Source organism: Cryptomeria japonica, chromosome 4, assembly GCF_030272615.1.
Source record: "Cryptomeria japonica chromosome 4, Sugi_1.0, whole genome shotgun sequence".
In the NCBI taxonomy this organism is placed as follows: domain Eukaryota; kingdom Viridiplantae; phylum Streptophyta; class Pinopsida; order Cupressales; family Cupressaceae; genus Cryptomeria; species Cryptomeria japonica.
This window is the reverse complement of record NC_081408.1, coordinates 623,774,936-623,798,682: the sequence shown is the minus strand read 5'-3', so window position 1 is coordinate 623,798,682 and position 23,747 is coordinate 623,774,936. Positions and strand designations below refer to the sequence as shown.

General features: G+C 33.0%; 1 protein-coding gene across 1 annotated transcript; it reads left to right on the top strand.

Moving 5' to 3' along the window:
• Positions 1-21,575: 21,575 nt before the first annotated feature.
• Positions 21,576-23,327, top strand: LOC131875265 (disease resistance protein L6-like). The gene is made up of 2 exons (XM_059219338.1): positions 21,576-21,718; positions 22,898-23,327. The coding sequence occupies exons 1-2, from the start codon at positions 21,576-21,578 to the stop codon at positions 23,325-23,327; spliced, it is 573 nt and encodes a 190-aa protein (XP_059075321.1).
• The last annotated feature ends 420 nt before the right edge of the window (positions 23,328-23,747 follow it).

The window sequence follows — 23,747 nt, the reverse complement described above, 5'->3', positions numbered from 1 at the left end:
TCATATTCTTGAATATGGTACATAAGGGTTGCCTAGAAATAAATGAATAAGACTACATATCCTTGAAATTATATATACAAAATCTGTATTCAATGTAATCAATCTTTCAGTTAACAAAATTTGTATTCAATGTAATCAATTTTTAAGTTAACCGTTTTCATTGGTTATAATAAAATGTTGAGTTCAAATTAACTTGAATTTGTTCATTTTCAATTTTTTTCACATTTCAAAATCAATTTACTTACATTGTAAATAGCTACTCGTAACAAAAGCAATTTTCATTTCTTACGATTTTTCTGCCAACCAATATATTTCCAAAATTATATCTCACTATTCAATTAACAGTGCAGGTGCTAGTTAATAGATGATCTCAACTATTTAATCTCTATGATTTTCATTATATGTTTCAATTTTTGGCTGTTGGATCCCTTTTCAAATCCGCCAGCACGGAGAGGTTGCAGTTTGCAGAAACCTGTGAGCAAAAGTAAATATGAGCTCCATGTTTGGAGAATTGATGTTCGCGAGCAAGCGCTATTGCAGAAGCCTCGATTTTGAGGCCTCCAAAGAAGCGTAGCACTTAAAGACATCCCAGAGGGTAAACCCTTCCATGTATTCCATTACCTCGTCACTTGTGTCCCTTACATAACTTGGTTTTTATGTGGCAGCATAGTCACTTCCAAAACTTAGTACAAACTAATACCCTCTATTAATTAATTTTTAATTTTATCACCTTGACCTTCAAATTTTTTGTATTCTATAGAACTTAAGAATTTTAAACTTATATGCATTTAATATTAATATTAGATTATTTTAATTAAAAACTTTTAAATTCTAAACTTTTTATCGACGTTTATAACATAATTTAATCTAATGTTTAATTAAGAGTTTTCTAATTTTAAATTTCTAATCTCTAAATTTAATTTTTATATTATCTGAGTTAGTACAATTGTTTATTTTTTTTCAAGGTGCAATGAAAATAATATAGAAGGGATTATATTTTTCAATCTAAAAAACAGTTATATGTTTAATTTATTTTAATTTTTAATTTTAATAATAATTACATTATTACATATCAAATATATAATTAATTGATTTTAAGAAATCAATTAATTTTTATAGATGACGCTCTTGCATTATAAGATTTCTTTTGGCGCATTTTACATTATTTTTTAAATATACAAGTATGCTAGTATATCTTCATTTGTAAAATTTGAATTTGACAATTGGGAGAGAGTGTGATTTTAAGAGAGAATTGTGAAGGTACTTGAGATTTCTTGGAAGGAATGGAGCTTTTTCCACCATTTGCACAAGTTAGAGTTAGGAAGTAGGCTTGTGTATATTTCATTGTTTTATTTTGTGAAATGGTGCATGTTTATTGAGATTGAAAGAGTAATTGGATGTTGGATGGTTTAATTGTATTTGAGATGATTTTTTTTCTGTTTTTGCATTTTGTGTTTTTCTAAAGGAAAGATGTGGGGATTGGAATTTTTTACTTTCATTTTAGAAATATAATTTTTTATAAGCTTGTGAAGCTTTGAGATAGTGTTTTAATATTACTTCTTTGTCAGATTCCACCCTATAGATTGTAAGCCTAGGCATTTGTTGTGGTTTTGAGTTGGATGAGGGAAACCTTGTTGAGATTACTTGCATATTTTGAGAGATAAGTGGTGATACTCTTGTTTGAAATGAAATTGGTATAAATGATTATTGTGGGATTACGACGTGAATTTGTGAGGTTGTCAATTATGTTGGAAGAGATGTTACCAAAGAGATAAGTGTTTACACATGATCTATGCTAGATTGTGGAATAGATTTGTTGTGTATGTATTCTATTTCTCAATTGGGGTAGTAAGTCCCTTGATAATCCATTCTCTCCAATGGAAAGTTGTAATGTCCCCTTTCTAGCATATTCGATAAATTTTGTCATTAGCCCATTTTTATATGGTCCCGTAGGCTAACCAGGACATCTAAGGGATCTTGGGGACATTTGTTCTTAGATAGTTTTAGTTTTAGGCAATTTCGAGGTGATTTGGTGTAGTTTCTGCATACTGTCTATTTATAGTAAGTCAGTTATGGGCACCAATAGAGTCATTTAGTAGGCTAACAATTTTGAGGATAGTCGATGGTTTTAGTTTTGATGAGCAACTCAATTTCATATAGCTCAGTGGGTTTAAATAAAATAATGATAAAGTTGTTATTTAATAAAGTTAAATTAAAAGATTTAACTTTATTGTTATTTATTATTAAAGGGCCAGATATAAAGTAAAGATGATTTATTTTAAAAGAATTGAATGAGGCCTTTATTATTTTGTACTCCACATTAGGAAAACTAAAAAGTAACTTTATTTATCCCACATTGACTGATGGAAAGAGTGAGGCCGCTTGAGATTGTTATTAAAGCAAACTAGTGAAGTTCATTTGGCATGCTTAATTGTAGATTTCAGAAGTTTGTCTACAAGAGAGTTCTTTCAAGGGTTTGTGAGGATGAAATCCCTCATAAGTGATATTCTCTATGCTATTGAGAGACATAGTTTGGAGGATTTTTTGGTGATTTCATTCAGGAAACACAATGGGGCTTCATTATTGGTTTGATATCTACAGTTTGATCCACCGAGTTCTTAGGGTAGATTTAGATAAGTTTGTTAGAGCAGATTTGAGGATATTTATGACAACAAAAGAAGGAAAATGGAAGATTTTAGAGTTTTCTACAATGTTGTGCTACATTACCGCTACTATAGTAATTTTTCTATAGTACACACTGCTATAGTGATTTGGTATATTTTGGCTGATTTTAGTTCAAAATTAGACTTATGCATTTCTAGATGCATCTAATTTAGAGTGCCATTTGGGTGTTTTTGTGGGTAGTTCTAGAAAAAAAAAAAAGTCACATTTTGTGGGTATGTGTGATTTTGATATTAGATGATATTTAATGAACTGGGTTGTCTTTATTTTAGAGAGAAACTAAATATTTAGATTTACAAATATATATAGAATTTTTAGCCCATTGAATTTATGAGTATTGCAATCACTTCTGAATAGTTTATTGTTGCAAGATACTTTATTGTTGTGCTTCTTTTGGCAATGCAAACACTTCAAACAAACGAGAAACCCCTTTTGCAACTTCTGTCAAGTTTTGAAAGATAAAATAAACAAAAAAAAATTATAATAAAGAGAACAAGTCAGGTTGTTACAAAAGTTCCCAGGAAAGTGCAAGAAGATGAGTACCAATTCAAAGAAAGTTTTCTCATGAGGAAAAATGTCGCTAGAAAGGGGGACTCATTTTCTAGAAATTCACAAAATGAGGCCCTATTTTTTAAAGTATATTTTTTTTAAATAATGGGGCCCTATTTTGTAATTTTTTTTTTTAAAGTTCCTATAAACTCATTTTCACACTTTTAATAATGGGCAACCCATTACATTTAAATAATAGGGACCTACTCTAGAATGAGTCCCTATTATTTAAAATTTGAAAACTAAGTTCGCCCTGTACATTGGGTTTCGGATCAGGATAGTCATGGAAAGCTCAACCCTTAGCCTTGGACTTGCAAGTACAAGGTTGGATCAATGACATAAAAAATTATAAACTTCTGGAATATGTCTAATGCCCTTTTTTAAAGATTTTTGTACGAAATTAATACCCACTATAGATTACATTGTGTACTAGAATTCAAATATGTAATTAATTTGTAATGAAATTGGTCCAAAAACTTGAAATATTAGGTTTACTTATTTATTTAATAACCTTTTAATTTTTTTTTGAAAAAAAATATATGGCACCAATCTACTCAAAATTCTCTTTATAATGAAAAGAATTCAAAAAATGATAAGTTTATGTCTAATTATGGTGGTCACACATGAGGGGTTTTTAAAACAACAATTAGGGCCAATTAAAAAAAAAATATTCAATAAAATGTTTTAAAAAATATCCCGAGCAATCTTCAGTGACTTACAGATCTTTTTCCAAGAGGGTTAAGAAAAACTTTTATTTTGGTCAAATATCCAGTGGTTGTACACGTGTATGGTATGGTCTTGAAATAGACAATTTCTAAACAATGGTTTTTAGAAATCCCTTTTGAATGCCAATTTCTATCATCTAGGTATTTAAATAAATTACATATTGGGAAACTAGACTTCGAGGCCATTTCATATTGCTAACTTTTTTCAAGATTCAATATCTAAGTGCTTCACATTTTTAGGTCAAATATGGCTAATTCTAAAAATAACACTATTGAACATCTATAATACTAAGAGGGGAGGGGCGAATCTGTATTCCCTTGAACTTATTAAAACTTTTAATCAACCATCCACATAACATAACTAAATTGCAAAATTAAAATGAACTATAAGCAAGAACACAATACACTACATAACACCATAATTTATACGTGGAAAACCCAAGACGGGAAAAACCACTAAGAGGATTAGCTCCTAATATTATGTAATTGGTTACAACAATACATGGTTGCTCACTATCAGATAGGCCCATTGCCCGGAGGATAACGACTCACTATAGGAGGATGCCTTGTAGCCAATATTAAAAAATATGAACTGTTAATATTGTATCTATCATATGCATGAGTTACAGTTCCAATGAGGTGCATAATCACTTTCACATTAACATTCAGTGTACATAATCACTTTCACATTCATTGTAGATCACATATAGTGATCAAAAGATCATGTGTACATCCTTCGCAAAGAAAATTTATATATATCAAACTATGTCTTCATGAAGTCGGCTTGACTGAAGTAAAGGTTAGCCCAAAAGCCTTTACACACTACTACCCAACAAATCTTATCATACCAGAGAAGTCGGCCAAAGCATAAAAGAGCTTCTCCATACATCAAGGAATATACGTGATTGATCAAATCTAATAAATTATTGATGATTCCAGAGGGGACCAGATCAAAACCTTCATGCCGCACTATGCCAGTAAGGAGGGTACAATATTACCAGACCCATAACTGTGCCACAACAAAACAATAGCACCTGAAATATTAGATATAAATGTTAGACCAAATACAAAACAAGTTCTCAAAATATTACAAAGACATATGGTATTGCAGAGCAATGTAGACCCAAAAAGGAATATGTTGGACCCAAGGGAATACTGGAGCTTGTGGGGCTTGAACTAGAATATGCTGGACTCATGTTGCCAAATCACAAAAGCATCAATGACATCAATAACAATATCCTAACAATCTTTCCCTTTGTCATTGATGGCACCATGATAACTAATATAGCATATACAAAAACTGTCCTTCTCTATAAACTATCTACATATATTATACACAGTTATTCACTCCCCCTTTGACATCAATAACAAAGGGTACAAAAAAGAAAGTACTGTATACAAAAACTCCACCTAAGAAAAAAAAAGAATTAACTGGAAGACTTTTTGATTCTTTGAATCTTCGTAATCATAAAGGCACTACCACTTGGTATAAAGACGCTAATGGTGATCACCAAATTGTCCTGGCTTTTGATTCTTCCTTTAATTACCCTTCACAAGATGCTTATGATTCTTCCTTGGATGATGTTTTTCCTTTTGTTGTTGTTGTGGCCTCTTTTGGCTGTATGGATACTACACTGCTTCTTCCTGTTGTTGTGGCCTCTTCTAGCCATATGGATACTAGTCACTTGTTGATGTTTGTGTGACTTCCTCTTGCCCAGTAGACCATACTCTACCTGTAACTCTTGTTTTTCTCCAGCCTTTGGTGGATGATGTGTTTCTAGTTCAACATTCTTCTCCTTGTGCTATCGGTCTGACTAAGGGGACTTCTCCTCTTTCTCCTATTTGTGATGGAGTTCCAAATGATATTATTGCTTGGATTGTTGTTCATCAACGAAGGAAAGATTTTTCTTTCTTCTCTTCCCAAACTCTTCCTCAAGTTGTGGGTGAAATTTCTACCCACCCTTGATGTGGGTTGCTAGATTTTCTGATAGTGTGCTGGAAGTGGTCTGTTATGGTCTGTGTTGTCAATGGTTTGTTCTTGACCAATTGTAAGTACCCTTTTTGGCCTATCTTTGTATAAGGTCAACCACCTTCTTTTGTTGATTTTTTAATTAAAAAAAACCATAGCTACATAGCTAAAAAATGAGGAATGCAATAAATAGGTTGTAAGAACGAGATGAAGAGTTGGATTTGTTAAGATTGTTCACTAATACACAAGTGTCGCCACATTGCTATTTAAATTTAATACATTCTTGGCCTCTTTTCTTGGTGGATTTTTTTAAATCTTGTGTTATGTGATACAATAATAGTGTCTGCTAATATTTTCTATTTTCTTGTTTAAATATATAAAATCTAATTTTTCCTTATTAATCATGGCAAAAGTATCTACCAATAACATTGAATTAAATTCAACATTTTAATATGTTTTGTTATAGAATTTGTCTGTACTTAAAACAAATATAAATCTTTTTTGATAAAAAAATTATAACTTTGATTTTAAAAAAAAGAAAAGAATTATTAATAATTAGTTAAAAATAGTCCCTTGCCTATAGTTTTCGTGGTAGGAACAAAATATATACTTTAAATAATTATTGAAAAATTAAAAAGTATATACATACAAAGATATATTTTTTAAAAACATCTAAAAGATTTTAGAAATACCTTTTTTCACACATATATATCTTTTATAAAATATAAATAATAAACAACTTAAAAAAAATATTTCCTAACATCTTTTACATATCAATTCCATAATAAATAATAAATAACTTTATAAATAATTCCACAATCCTTAAGCTTTGCTCTTAGCTCAATTGCTTTGGTGACATAAGCTTGAATTGTATCAAAACTCTTGGGATCCAAGTTGGTGAGCTCATTGTCAATTTTGTAACCTTTGATTTCATCAACTTGACCATACAATTTCTGAAACATATCCCAAGCCTCTTTGATTGTAGTACACTTCTCAATGTGAAAAATGAGGTCATCTGATACATACTTACACAAAGTTTCAAGAGCCATGCAATTCTTAGTGAGCCATTCTAACTGAGCATTAGGACCAGCCTTAGGATTAGGTGGTGCTACTATTGTTCCATCTATGTAATACGTGAGACCTTTTTCCATTAATTTGCTCCATACTCTAATTTTACAAGATGCATAATTATGTGGAGTTAAAGGTGGAAATTTATGAGGACTCATTGCAACAAAAATGAAAGAGCATAAGGAAAGAGAGGCACAATCACACAAGACACCCCTCCACACAATCAAAGAAACCCCCCCCCCACCTTCCCCCAAAAAAAAAATAAAAAAATGATGATTTGGCACTTTATACTGAGTGCGTGTACAATGGGTCACTTGCAAAAAATGGCAAGGTGGAATTCTGATTTCAAGTTTACAACTGCCTCAATGAGGCCAAGGGAGACTCAAACTAATAATGCAAGAGATCTAAACAACTAAGATCCAAGCAAATTACAAGTACCAAGTAGGCCAAAAAAGACCAATATCTGAAAGTACAATATCCACTCAAAATCTTTGAAAATTGATCATAGATTATGAAAGAAGACAAAACAATATGCACTTTAAAAAAAAAATAGCACTTGAAAAGGAGGTCGTATGAGCTCAAACGAAGCCTTTAAAGTTGCAAAATTGACGATTGGACAGGTGCAATTGAGAGAATCCAAAAATTCTAAAAATTCTATGCACCAAAATCAAAAAATAACCACACCACTACGGAGAGCATGAAAAATTATCCCTAATAAAAAGAAATTGCACCCAAAAAGGAGCAAAATTGAGCAAGTTATGAGCCTCCAAAGTTGACCCAAAAAACCAAACTGCTCAATGGAGACGGGTCTAAATTTTTTCCAAAAATGCTGACTGGGCAGAAAGTGCTGATGTGGTAGCTGACTGGGCCTGCAGGTGACTTGGTAGGCGATTGGGCCTACGGGTGATGTGGCAGGCGGAGGTGGGCCCGACTGGCGACGTGGTAGGCGGAGGTGGACCTGGCTGTCAACGTGGCAGGCGGAGGTGGACCTGGCTGTCAACGTGGCAGGCGGAGGTCTGCCGACGGTCTGTTGGCGGCAGTCGGATGGTGGTGGGGTTGGGGCCCAGAGCCTGAGGGGCTGGCGGCAGAGGTGCCGATAGTTGCCGGAGCAGAGAACCAGTGGGAGGCGGTGGGGCTGGGCCGGAGGGCCGGCGGGAACGACGGTGCGAGGAGGTGGCACCGAAGCGGGGTTGTCGGGGGGATCGCTGGAGGACAGCGGATGGTGGGGCCGACAGGTCACGGTGGCTGAGGCTGCTGCGGATCTGCACGGACTTGCGAAAAACACAGTACGACGGGTAGGGGGGGGGGGTGTCTACGGACCCCCAAACAAATATATTTTTAAAAAAAAAATTTTATGTTTTTTTTTTCAAAAAGAAAAAACCCCTTTATATATATATATATGCCCTTTTTTTTTTTTTCAGCAGAAAATGAATTTTTTTTTCTTTTTTCCAAGTCCGAAAATTCCGTACCGTACCGCCCAAATTGGGCAAAAAATTTCTCCACCCAAAATTCGACTTTTGCCAAAATAGGTCAAGTTTATACTCGATTTTTATGGAACCAACCTCCCGGACGCAAGGGTGAGGTCTAAAACGCTCTAGGATGCCTCCAAAACGTGCAAAACCTCAGATCCGAAAATAGAAGCCTTCCAAAGTGTCTCCCAAAACCAATCAATGAAGCCTCAATAGCTTTGATACCATGTGAGATTTTGCCAAGATCAAGGGCACAATGAAAAGTATAAAAGAGAGACAAAAGTATGACAAGAACAAACTGTATTATCATCAATATACAAATGATCAACTGGATTAACCAATACAATGAATATGAGCTTGCTTATATAGGCAAGGCCATATGGATATACGAGCACACAATCATGACATGTGGCTTAGTGAGAAACAAGGGTAGGTAAGAAATATTAGGGGTAGGTAGGAGAAATAATATAATATTCCACAAGCGGTGGATGACCCATCGAATGTAGAGTGTAATAGCAAGATCAAAAGGTGGAATTTCTCCTACAAGCTATATCCCTATGTGCACACTTCCCTAAGTGTCTCATATCCAAACTATGAAGAGATGCATTATCCTAAGTTAACTTAAGTAAAGTGTAATAATATCCATCATGAATATTTATTTACACCAACAAAAACAATGTTATTACAATCCTTCAAACATGTTCAATTAATGAGTCCTCTCTCTTGTGTAGGGTAAATACACTTAGTTCGCTATACTAATTTTTAAAATGTTAATTGTATTATTGTTTTATTATTGTATTTGTTTGACTATATAATTGTTTTAATATGTTGATCATATTTAAATAAATTCCTTGAATGATTCCATTAAAATAGTTCTCTACATTCTTTATCTTCTATTAGGTCTATTTTAAAGATGTTTGCAACCTCTAAGGCACAAGTTAGATTGTGCCATGTCTTCACATAATAACATGGGTTTACTTCCTCTAAGGTGAAGAGAAATGATCTAATAGCTGATAATATTTATGTAAATGATATAATCTAAAACATTTTATAATTTTATTTTTTTTGCATTGAGAAATGTAATTTATAGTAACAATAAGAGGTACAATGTACTATTTAAAATGTTCATTTATTTTTAAATATAAAGACATCATAATTTTGAAGTGTATAAATAAAATTATTATAAAAGTTAGATATAAATATATTATTTAATGTATTTTTAATTTTTTTTTAAAATACCAAAACAATAAATGGTAGTATTTTTAAAATAGAAACAAAATTACATATAAATATAAAATACACACTATGTTTCTAAAATAAAAGTAAAATAAAAACAAAAGTGAAAAGTACTTCTTCAATTTTTATTTATATATAAATCTGTAATAAATTAAATTGATATTGACAATGAAAGCATATTGTAATGGTTAAAAAATTTGAGATGTTGACAAATCCATCAATATTAAAGCTCCAAAATAACTAAATAATTCAAAAAATAGCATGTCTATATACACTTCCAACATAACTTCAAAATTGAAAACAATTAATGTCCATATACACCTCCATCATAAAGATACAAAAGGAATTTACCTTTACAATTCCATATGAAGTTTATTCATACCACATTTGTGAGAAAACAAAAATATGAATATATGATGAATGAAATGATTAAAGAATGATGATACACAATCTTTAAGCTTGTAAGAAAATAATTCCTTTGAGGAAAACCAAATAACTTATGATTCTCTTAAGCATAGTCGCAAAAGAAATGCCTTTAGATTTTATAAAAAAAATATTTACAACTATTATTTAATTAGATTAATCTGTGAAGCAATTAACATGCATATTATGAAATTCCCAATTTGTAATAATAACAAAACCTTTTGTGTGACTAAACATTATTGCCACACAAAAATAACTTCTAAGGAAAAAATCACTATAATTTTGTGCTGGAATTTGCCTTTTCAGACAGTTGAAAAATGAGATTCAAAACATAAGATAATTCCAAAACCTAACATTTATCATTGCATTGAAGAAAATATGAGAACTTTTATTATTTACAAAAAAAATCATGACACAATGACTCTCTGAAGAAAGGAAAACAATAGAAAAAAGTGTTGGCATGCTTCCAAAATCATAAAAACAAATGAAAAAAAGGAAAACCAGGTGCTATTCATGCTAGGATAGTTCCAAAAGATTGAAATCATTGGTTTGAATATGTATTCAACAACCTACATGAATTTCACAATAAATTTCTTTAAACAAATGTACGAACACTTTGTAAAAGCCCCACGTGTATCCTCCGCTGAACAACATTTTGAATACATGGCAAAACCTTTATGTGATGGATTGCATTTTGAGATGTATTGTAGACACTGAAAATTGTCCTAAGTCTTCAACGACACTTTTCACTAACCTTTTTTGTCTAAACTTATTAAATAATTTTCATTATTTAATTAGCACTAATTTTCTTCTTCTCATTTCCTATAATTAAACAATTCTTAATTGTTTAATTATTGTTCTTCTAAACTATTAATTGAATACTCTTCATTATTTAATTAATATTCATCATTATCTCTTTCTAATCAATTAATCTTGATCTTAATCAACTAATCCTAATTATTTCTCTTTGATTAAATAATTCACTTAATTATTTAATCCTTTATTCTAAGTTAATTATTCTTCCATGATTAAATAATTATTTTAATTATTTAAACCCCTTCTCCAAATTATTCTAATTAAATAAATTTTTAATTTATTTAATTGTCATGTCCCCACTTATCTCTTCCACTCTCTAATTTCTATCTCCCTTATTTCTTCAAACTTTCTAATTCATCGCTAGGCTTTTCCTCTCTTTCATTTTGACATATTTTTGTTGAAAATGAATATTTCCAATAATCATTTTCACTTAACTCTTTTCATTTCTATTTCTTCCTTAACATTAGAAATGCAATTTCCTTTTTATCATCACTTAACAACTCCTCTCATTTAATCTTGTCCATTGATTTTTTTTAGTCCCAGATCTATCATAGCCATCCAATCAATCTCATTTTTTCTATAAATTGAGCCCTTTTCTCATTGATTTTCAAGCACATCTAAGTATCCTCACATTGGCCATTTTTCTATCATCTTGCCTACATCACACTTGCAACCTTGTAGGTGATAGCCACAACACATTTGGAGGAAAAAGAGAAGCAATGGAGAAATATGGAGGAGATATTTATGTTTTATAATGGTTTGCATTTAGTTTATTTTTCTCGTCTTCATAGCTCTATTGATTTAAATAGGATTAATTTCATAGCTTGTTATGTTTTGTGGTTACATAAACCTAGGCTTTGATGTGTTTTCCCAAATTCCTAGTTACATTTCTTGGTGAACCTAATGTGAACATGAAAAATCTAATAATTCTATGAATCTATTTGCATGCAGGTTTTATGTGCTAATCCATTGTTGCATGTAGGTTGTTTGAATTAATTTGTTGTTTCATGCAGGTGTTTTAAACTAATTTGTTATTGCATGCAGGTATTTTGAACTAATTTGTTGTTGCATGCAGGTTTTTGGTGCTAATATGTTGTTGCATGCAGGTTTTTTTGAACTGATTTCTTGTTGCATGCAGGTTTTATGTGAGGATCTATTGTTGCATGTGGGCTTTATGGAGTCTAGACAATGATTCATGTAAGATTTCTTAACATGCAATGAACAACAATTTTTTGTATAGCCTAATTAGGAGGTTTGAATGAACAATTTTTTTTCACATATCTTAATTAGGAGGTTTGAATGAATCCTACAATTCTCACATAGTCTTAATTAGGATTTGGATCAAAGAACAAAAACAAATTTCACATTACATGCATGCAAGGGTTTAAAATGAACAACAAATTACATTTAATCATGGTTTAAATTGATCAAATCATTTTGAAAATAAAGGTGGAATTAACCTCATCTAGTCTTAATTAGGATGAAAATGGACCATTAAACTCTTTAGATTTTCTATAGGTTAAATAATCATTGTTTATCTTGTCTTTTTTTATTTCATGTGTGTTTTTACCTTTAGAAGGTCTGCCTCTTGATTTGCCCGACACTTCGCACATGCATTGGTGAGAGGGAATGATCAAAGTGGTAATAGGCTAAGGCCAAGCTCTTCCAAACCACTATAAATAAATGTTTTTGTGACAAAATTTGCAATCAACAAGTGTCGATGTGTCATACCAATGTAAGTCTCCCTCAATATCCGCGTGACACGTGAAAAGTTGTAGAGCTTAACCTCTACAGGTTGGGAGGTCTCCATAACGAAGTGAAACACTGCATGTATGGCCACCTAAACAAATGCCTAGATTAAAAACTTTGTGATTAGAAGCCAAAAACCCTCTAGTTTTTGGTACAGGAGGTAGAACCTCTCATGACGTCTCACATTCTTATGGATCTTAGTAGAGATACAAATTTTTCCATGGGGAGTTTTTATGGGAACTGATGCTTGGTTGCCCTAGATAAGTGAGTATCGTAGAGTGGAGATAGTGGGGTCAAGCCTCTAAGTATCTGCTTTGAGTAAGCATAGTTGGGAAACCAGGTGAGATCCAACAACTATTGTCCTTGCCAGCTTTAGGATTTTTTGTTGAAGGTGCATGATTGTCTTGGGTCAAAGTCAAACAAACCTCTTGTCTTCTATGCTTGTTAAAAGAATTAAAAAAAATTGTCACAAGTGGTCATAAAAAAACCTTGATTTTTAAAAGAAAACAAGTTTTTAACAAGTCCAAACAATTGTCCAAACACGATTCAAAATAAACCTTGGTCAAAAGAGTTTCAAAGTATTCATCCAACAATTTGCAAAGATTTAACAAACATGGCTTGTCAAAACATTGGACAACCTTGTTTCAAAATTCATGTCACTTAGGGTTAGGGTTTTGCATGGTTCAAATTTAGGTTTCAGGAAACGTTGTCATTATCCCCCATATTAGTTCATTTCAATCTTAGCATCCTCATTTTGCACTTAGGTTTAAAACCATTTCCCTAAGTCTGGCATTATCATTATCATACCCAAAGATAGGTCTTGGCTTAGGTTGCAGTTAGTTACATATCATTGTCATTCCAAAAGTTCAAAAGACTAAAAACATAAGTTGCATTGTCAATCATCTAGGTTCTATTAGTTGTGCATACATCATCCTTAAAAATTCAAAATCCAAACAATACTGCATTGCATAGTGACATGTCTATTGAAACAAGATTCCAAGCTCCTATGATGTAACAAAGTTTGACATATCAACCGATGATTGGTCCAATAAATAACACAATGCAATCAAGTTTTAATTCAAAGAAATCACAATTCAATCTAACTCAAGAGCAAGGCTATACAATACAACCAACCTTTAATCCAAATGTTGCTCCACCTACAAACATGCTACCAAAGTATGGAATCATTCAATTAGGACCACCACCACAATTTGAATCAATTCTACAACTAGGATGTGGCAATGCTTTACTAATGCCACCATCGAATGTGTCACCATTTTTTTATTCAAATTAGTTAAGTAAAGGTCCCTACCCACAAAGACCTTTGCTAGATGGCTAACACATTTTTCATCCAGATTATGGTTATATTCGAGTTCAATCATTACTTGATTTCCAAGAAGATGTGGATTTAGATGATGAATCATTCACAAAATTTGAAGTTATTGAGGCAATGAACAATCCCGAGTTTGTGGAATTTTTGGACCAAGTAATCTTAAGCAATCCTCGAAAATACCTCCCACGCATTATAAGAGACCCAGCCTCAAGTCTTGAGCATCGATCTTTCATAACTGATGGACACCTACAATGGGCCTTGGCATGCAAGCAAGAAAATTGTGCCTCACAACAAGTTCAAACACATCAAGTCTAGAATCACAATTCAAAACAAGAGACAAAAATTCCACTTGTCCAATACCAGCAACAAATTCAACCCATGTCTAGCAATGGTTCATCCATCCATCAAGAAATTGATTCTCAAGTGGTCTTCGCTTCTCCTCCCATTCCATCAGATCTTGAAGTTTCACAAGAGAAATTTCCACCATCGCTCCCAAATGATACACCTAATAATGCATCCTCCCAAGGGCTGTCTACAATACAAATACAAGCTAAATTATGTCTTTATACAAATCCCTTATACTATTTGGAAATGCAAGATTTAATGCCACTAGATGCTTCCCTTTTAGAGAGTCCCATACAAAGTCCATGCCTCTCATGTCAAACCATTTATTCTTTGCTAGAATCCCCCATGCATGTCCAAATTCCAATCTAATGTCAAGAGAATGATTCAAAGCATGAAGAAATAAGTCTTGAAATAGATCAAGATCAAAACCTTGAAACTTTTCCATTGCCTAATCCATTTGACCAAGATCTTATATCCTTTGATGATCCCCCTATTCTTATCCAAGAACACAACAACTTTTAAAATCCCATTGACATTCCACTCCTTGAGAAAGATCAAGATATCCCTTCCATTCTTCCTAATAATCCCATGGAAAGTCAAGAGAAAAACACCTTTAAAGAGGAATCCAATGATCTTCCTCCTTGTCAAGATCAAACTATCCTTTCAGCTTCATGTCCACCACAAGATGCTATCATCCCTCCATCTCCATGTCCTAATCCTCCATATACACCCCAAGATCTCATTTCTTTTGATGATCCCATTATTCCTTCCATTCCATCTCATGAAGAGCCCATCATTGAGCTTGATTCACAATGGGTTCCTCCCCTTTGGTCCAATTTGATCTAGTTCATGATCCCATCATGTCATATCCACTTCATAATAGTCTCACATCTCCTTCCCAAAGCAAAGAGTATCCTACGGGTCAAAATATTCATAAAGACAAAGGGGTAGACCTTCACAAGTAAGAACCCCTCCATGTTGAATAAAATATTAATGGTTATGTCTACACAATTCACTCTCAAGATGTTGGTATCCCTAAACCTAAATCCAAACATGCACCTAGCCCTTCATCCCTTCCATCCATTTTAGGTCCTTATATCCCTTCATCCCTAATGCAAGTTCAACAAAGGCACATATCTTTGAGAACTTTCCATCCATTCAAAAGAGCTCTATTTCATTCCTATCTATCCATACATTCATTTTCCTCTCCAAGCAATTTGGATGCCAAGCATAAAAGTTATAAGTCCAACAATCCACGTACAGTCAAGGAAACATGTCCAATTTAATCGACATGTAAAAACAAAGAAAAATATGACCCAAAAAGAAAAAGAAAAATCCAAAGGCCACAAAGGCCCATTGCTCAAAAATAAAATTCACAATTTATATGGGTTCCTAAATCCCTTGTGCAAGCAATGTGTTCCAAGGAGCTACAAAAGAGTTAAAAATAAAAAACCATGTGGATTCCTAATCAGCTCCTTAAAGCAGAACACTCTAAAGAAAAATCTAGATTGGCATCCAAAAATGCTATTCCTCCATCCAAACCTTTCAAATATATTCCTCCATTGCCTCCTTCATCTATTTTGGGTCCTTATGCCCCAAAATAACCATCCTTTCCTCCATTAAAATCTCAATATACAAAATCCATTTTTCCTCCATAAGTCCACCACCCCTCAAGGTGTGTGCCAATGCAGATCTTACCAGCATTTGCATTTGCTCAAGCCCAATTCTTCCACCCCATCCATTATCCAATACATATTTTCCATCCTTCCATCTCTCTAATCCAATTTTTTGCATAAATCATGGCCTTAGTCCCATTTCATTTCCATGTCATTATCCTGCCAACATCTTTGAGCATACTTTAATGGTCATGGTCCATTTTTTCCAAGGATACTATCCAAACAACAAGATGCTTGAGTCCTTCCTCCATTCCTTATCATGTGTCCATTTTCTGATGAAAAAGTCAAAAATATAAAAAAAATTGAAAAGAATAAATACAAAATATGAAAAAAAAATCAAATAAAAAAAGAGTAAAGAAAAATATTTCGTCTTTTGGTGAAAACCTGACAAACAGGGGCCTTGGGCAATTACCATGATCAAAACCTGGTAAACAAGCATCATGCGTAATCCATGAACTTATTGCATACCATACTTGGGGTAGTTTCCATTTATGCTATCCTATCATATCCTATCCTATCATATCCTATCATACCCTATCATACCCTCCATTATCCTATTGTCCCTCATATCCATATTCCCTTTTTTCACCTTTGATGTTGACAAGGGTGAGTATCTTCATGAATGTCATGTATCCTCTTCCTAGCTTTCGGTCTATCATAGCTTTTGCTCTTTATCCATTTGCTTATTCCAACCTCATGTCCATATTCATTGGCTTATTGCAAACTTTTATCATTATCCTTTAGCCTATCACAACCTTCAGTCAATATCTCTTATCCATTTTTGATCTTGCTTGTCCTATCCATACCCCAGTCACCCGTCCATACACTCTCTTTTTCATCTCTTAATCTTGTTCCGACATAAAGGCATAAAATGCAAAACATGGTTTTCAAATACCTCTTGACATGTCCCTCATGCTAGGCCATTTCTTTACTTGGTCCTATCCAATCCCTTATCCCATTGTGTGGTAGCCCTTGGGAAGTGAATTCATTCTATCTCCATAATAAATGGCCTTTGTCTTCCCTCTATCCACCAACATTTTAACAAGCCTATTTATCCATTTGTCATATTCCTTGCCTTGATAGACATTGGGGACAAAATTAATTTTTTTTTCAAAAGAATTCATAAAATGTCTTGAAATAATCTAAAAACATTCTAAAAATATCTTGAAACAATCCAAAATATCCAAAAATGTCCTAAAATAATCCAAAAACATTGTAAAATGTCTTGGAAAAAGCACAAAAATTTCAAAATGTTCAGAAAACCCTAAAAATTGTAAAACATCAAAATCCAAAAACAATCATTTTCATTCTTTCAATAAATTAGCTCTTTTGTACATAGACAAACATCTACAATGACATCAAACAGATAACACATTAAACACTGCGCTTAAAGAAATCACACATCAATAGATGAAATTTTTGATCAAACAAGCATTCAAACTGATCCAGTTGTCGTATGGATCAATCAACATCAGAAATATCAATCCTTTGTCAATATTATCACGGGTCTTATATAGGGTGTGGTATACTCAAAACCAGACTATGTCCTGTCTTAGACAGGGTACTACATTCCCAGAAACCAGACAACATGAATGCCCTTTTATCACAACACTATCACTTTGGCAATGAAGAATAGAATGTTTGTTTGACTTGTTTGAATTTGTGAGCCTTATCTTTTTGTTGATTTATCTTTGGCTTTTACCATGTTCATATGTTACTTGATGATGTCATTGAGTGATTTAGAGTGATTGGGATGACTCATGGTCCTTTTTTGTTTTTGTCTTCTGTTTGTGGGCTGCTTCATAACATTTTGGGGTACATAATGTCTTAGGATGGTTGAACCATTCTTTGTCTGCATCATGTCTATCTTACGCAAAGGGATTGCATTATCACCCTGACCTTCATTGCCATGGTGCATCGCATCCATTTTTTCATATCAAATAGAGGTTCTCACTTACTATTAGCATTTGTGAAAGCAAGATTTTATCACACTAATTATTCTTCACTTCTCACTTGCATTTCTTCGAGCTAACATTTCTTCTATCCGATCAGTCATTCTATCTATTCATGAAACCGGGGATTTCTTCATTTGATATCAATCAACCCTTTTCTGCAATCAATTAACATTCTTCCCTTCTTACTAACATTTTTCTCTTTCATCATATTTTCTCTTTCGCTTAACATTCTTCTCTTCTTTTGAGAGATCATTCATTTCTTTCATACATGAACAATCTCTTGAGGGGGCATCCTACCTCCACCTTGTCGTCTATTGGGGCATGATTTCTCAAATTTTTCTTTGGAACAATGCTCAGAATCACATTGTTTCAAAGAGGGGCAAAATGTAGACACTGAAAATTGTCTTAAGTCTTCACCGATACTTTTCACTAACCTTCTTCGTCTAAACTAATTAAATAATTAGTACTAATTTTATTTTTCTAATTTCCTATAATTGAATAATTCTTAATTATTTAATAATTGGTTCTTCTAAACTATTCATTAAATAGTCTTCATTATTTAATTAATATTCATCATTATCTCTTTCTAATCAATTAATATTGATCTTAATCGACTATTCTTAACTATTCCTTTGATTAAATAATTGACTTAATTATTTAATCCTTTTATTCTAAGTTAATTATTCTTCCATGATCAAATAATTATTTTAATTATTTAATCTTCTTCTCCAAATTGTTCTAATTAAATAAATTTTTGATTTATTTAATTGTATGTGTGGGTGAAACCCCACTTATCTCTTCCACTTTCTAATTTCTATCTCCCTTATCTCTTCAAACTTTCTAATTCATCACTAGTCTTTTCCTCTCTTTCATTTTGACATATTTTTGTTGAAAATGAATATTTCCAATAATCATTTTCACTTAACTCTTTTCATTTCTATTTCTTCCTCAACATTGAAAATGCAAGTTCCTTTTTATCCTCACTTAACAAGTCCTCTCATTTAATCTTGTCCATTGATATTTTTTAGTCCCAAATCAATCTTAGCCATCCAATCAATCTCAAATTTTCTATAAATTGAGCCCTTTTCTCATTGATTTTCAACCACATCTCAAGTATCCTCACATTGGCGATTTTTCTATCATCTTGGTTCCATCACACTTGCAACCTTGTAGGCGATAACCACAACACATTTGGAGGAAAAAGAGAAACAATGGAGAAATATGGAGGAGATATCTATATTTTGTAATGGTTTGCATTTAGTATATTTTTCTCGTCTTCATAGCTCTATTGATTGAATTAGGATCAATTTCATAACTTGTTATGTTTTGTGGTTGCATAACTCTAGGCTTTGAAAGATGTCTGTAGAGAATGGAGAGGCAGGGGTATGAGGCATAGGTATCTTGAAGGGATCATATGAAGCGATTTCTGAGTGCTCTAAGAGGAATCAATAAATATTTGGCATTGTGACCTCTGTCAATGCAATAAATATGATAGCTCATTATATTGTTTAATACCCTACTTTTATATTACACCAAACTATACAATCAGTGCAGAGACAACGATATAAATCTTAATACAAGAACCAGAAGAAAGGAGATATGGTTTTGTGCTCAGCACCAATACATTCATGGAAAGGAAGATAGAAAATCACACAAATCCAATGAATCATAGATTTTTTATTTTTGTAAGTTGCATTACTGTTTTTGATGCAACGATGCTTATTCTTTTTTGGCTGTATATATTGTAAATTATTTGTATGATTCACTTGTTTTCTGTGACATAATCAAATATAATTGCTTGGCTTTATGATCATTTGGGAAAGATTGGTTTTGCCGGTATTCTATTTGGGATTTCATTTTTTTTTGCTATATGTTGAGTGATTGGTAAGCATTTTCAATTTTCTTCAGCTTCTATATGTATTCATACTCAAGTTCCCTGAATACTAATATATTTAACTATACATCTTTTACCATTTCTTTGCTTGTATATTTTGTGTCAAAATGGACTTTAAAAATGTAGGATCATATACATGGAGGAAAAATCTGAATGTGAAACTCAAGAAAAGCAAATTCCTTATTTCTTGCACAAGCACTAAGGGTGCGTGTACCTATTCTAGCATAAAGGTAGACTTTTTATGAGCAGGAAATATAGAGACAATTGCAGAGATCAAAATTTACTCATGATTAGTATGAATATTTGTTTGTTAATAAGAAATATTAAATTCAAATGATAATTAGCAAGGCATTTTGGATGCATTATATTTTAAGTAGTTTATAAAATCTCCTAAAGTGTGAAATCTTGAGTTCATCTAAAAATGCTTGGGGGAATGCTTTTTAGTGTTACCATGTTAGGGGTTTGGCAAAATCTTAGATTGATTACCTATTACGACAATTGATTGTGGATGAATTGGTGAATGTTTTTGAATGTTACCATGTAAGGGTTTAACAAAATGTTAAATTCATTCGGGAAACGGTGTTGATAAAGTTAAAATTTCTTCAGAGGGTTTTGTTAATGCAAGGGTGTTTCCAACGAACCCTCGGCTTCAGGTTGTCGAGCGGGATTTGAAGAGATCTCTAAGAGACTGGATGAAGAGTACAAGATTGAAGATGAAGAAGAAAATCAGACAGTACATTTTGTTTTTGAAAGTATTTGCTTATTGGTAGTTGTAATCTAGTCCATGAATCTCAAATCAAGAGGTATTGCACATTTTTTTTTTTTTTTTGTAGTTGCTCGTGTGTTTGCCGTTATAACCTAATACATGAAATTTGAAATCAAGACAATTAAACTAAGACCAAACAGCTACTGTCTAAAGGAGAGAGAGAATAAGCTCTTATGGTATTTATTTCTCTTAATTCTGACACAAGCCAGGGAAATTGGAGAAGGCGACAAAGAAAGAGGTTTTACAAATCTGGCTTTGCAGCACAAGACCCACAAGCTAATGCACAGAGAGGTTAATCTGTTCCTCCATGCACAAGATATGTTTATTATTGAAGGATTTTTACCATGCGGTTAATGTATATTTCAGTTTTCTTTTAATAATAATGTAGTTTTAAAAATATCATGTGCCACTATACAAAAGTCAACTTTCATTAGCTAAAGTTTTTTCAACTAGTAGAAAATAGCACCAGTTGAAAATAGCAGCAAATGCATAACCACTAGTACCTTAAGGGATGTTTAATTGTCACCACCTACGATATGTGGTATTTCCGACATGAGATAACATACAAATATTTAGAAGACATAGTTCTTCAAATAGCTTTCAACCTTGTGATAATCATCCAAAAGGTTAAAAGAAAAAAGACACAAAAAACCCAGTTCAAAAATGTTGTTAAAACCTTGTAGCCTACATCCACCAGTCTCATACAAACAGCCAGAAAACAATAAATTACAGAGGATTTCAAAAAACAAATGGACAATCCCACACGGCGAAAACGAATCCAACAACTCACCTGGAAACACTGCTCTGTGACCAGAAATTCATAGATTTTCTTGAAGAGAAAGAAAAACTTGCTCCAAAATTAACATTTTACAGTTTTAAATTTTCTTTTTGAGTTTCTTCGGTTGTATGACAATGCATTGATGTGCAATAGCAGCGGCAATACTGTTAGTGTTGGTAATAGTCTGGCAATGAAAAAACCTAAGTCACAGCAGTCTGTTAAGTACTCTTTCGATAAGAATGGCGTTCAACATCCTGCTTCAGCTGTTGATCTCAAGAACAACGGGTCGCCCATCAAATGCCTCTCAACTTTCCTATGCAGCTGAAATTAAATGAAACTAACTATGAATTAATGGAGATGATGCCAAATGGAAATGAAATGAGCTTCTTGAAAAATAAAACTGTGAAAATATTTAATGTTTACTAGGTATTTTTCTATTCAATTTTTTAGGGCCTCGACATTCAAGAAACTGGGTGGGAATAGGTAAACACAAGCATTTATTTTAAATTAAATCTCTCCAAATAAAACTCAACCAAATGCGACGAAATGACATGAAATGCAACAAAAAGGACACGTATGCAAAGCTCCCTGCCGCACAGAAACGAAATGAAATGCATTGAATTAAATGCAAATTAGAAACATGGACGGCAGTGCGTCCTGTAAATGGTAGGCCCAATAAAATCATTACAATGTCTACACAATAAAATTATTATAAAAAAAATTCAACGGCATTGTCCAATGAAATTTACAATAAATAATTTTATTCGAATTATTAAATTATTAAAATATCAAAACATTTGCACAAAATCAAAAGTTCAAGAAAAAACTTTCCTCTAATTAGACAGTTCAAATCATCAAATGCATCTAACCGATGCTATAATTTCTGCATGTCGGCAGGAACTAATATATGATGAAAATTTAGTAAACCAAAAAAAGAACTTCACCTGATAATAATACACACCAAATAAGTTGCTTACTATAATGTAACCCATTTGTAACTGCATGGTGAAAGAATATATAATTATTCAGAAACAAATCGCAAAAGCCTAATGAGGAAGTTTAGTGGTAGGTGGAGTGCAAATTAGTATGAGATCCAACATGGGTTCTACCGAAATATATAACTGTATTACAACTGTTTGAATGAATGAGGACATGGAAATACTAATTTTTTATAGCAATTGGGCGTGCTATTCATTGTTGTCTTCTACCTTGTCGCTCTATAATTTGCATAGATATTGAAGTAATCGGCCGGCTCAATTATTGACTCTCTCTCCTATATACTTCCTACACGAAGTTAAACATCAACTTGTGCACAGTTTGAGTTTGGTCCTTTGCGCCTCTGTATCATTATTTTCTCCTTCCTTTCAATTGGAACTCTGAGATGGATGAATTCAAGTCTTATACACCTGCCACCACAAAAGTTTCTTTAAATGATATGAGATATCACGTGTTTCTGAGTTTCAGGGGAAAAGATGTGAGAAAGACTCTCGTTGATCATCTCTTCCAAGCTCTCTCCGCAGCCGGATTGAATGTGTTTCTAGACACCCACAAGTTGAAAATGGGGGAAATCATTGATTTAAGCCTTGAAAGAGCAATTGAGAGCAGTGCCATACGCATTCCTATATTTTCAGAAGGATATGCAAGCTCAGCATGGTGTCTCAAGGAGGCAGCCTTAATGTTGGCCTCTCCTGGGTTGATCATTCCTCTCTTTTATAAGGTGGAACCAACCCATGTTAGATATCCACTGGGAGATTCCAGTCCTTACAAGGAATCATTTGAAAAGCATTATAGAATTCCATTTCGGTATTCAAGAAAAGAGATCGATGGGTGGAAGCATGCCCTCGAGCAGATTTGTTGTCGCTCAGGCTGGTCCCTGGATATGACTGGAGGGTAAGTACTCTACCCCACTTTCTCCTTGTTATATTTCAATTTTAATTAATAGCCCAGAATCACATCCACTTAGCCAAAACCATTTCCTAAATATCTCTGTTAAACTTCCCGTCATTTTAGAATGAGCCACCCTTCAGATTCACATGCCAGTTAAAATTTTATTGAATTTGTCTGGGAATCTTAGAAGATAAAGGAGAATTTATTTATGATTATTTGCATAGATGGAACAATGTTTCAAGGTAACGATGATTTCTGATTATAGGAGAGAAATTGTATTGCGTGGTTTAGCTATTTAAATATATGGTTTAAAAATATGAAATTTCCTCATGATAATAGTTTTTAAAATTTTTTTTTGGGATATATCTATAAATAATTCTGATGATATATAAATAATTCTGTTTATCACTGTCAGAGATAGATTTCA

Coding starts and splice junctions, on each gene's coding strand:
- LOC131875265 (XM_059219338.1), top strand. CDS start 21,576: ATGTGCAATAGCAGCGGCAATACTGTTAGTGTTGGTAATAGTCTGGCA. Junction 21,719..22,897: donor GTTGATCTCAAGAACAACGG/GTCGCCCATCAA, acceptor TCTGAGTTTCAG/GGGAAAAGATGTGAGAAAGA.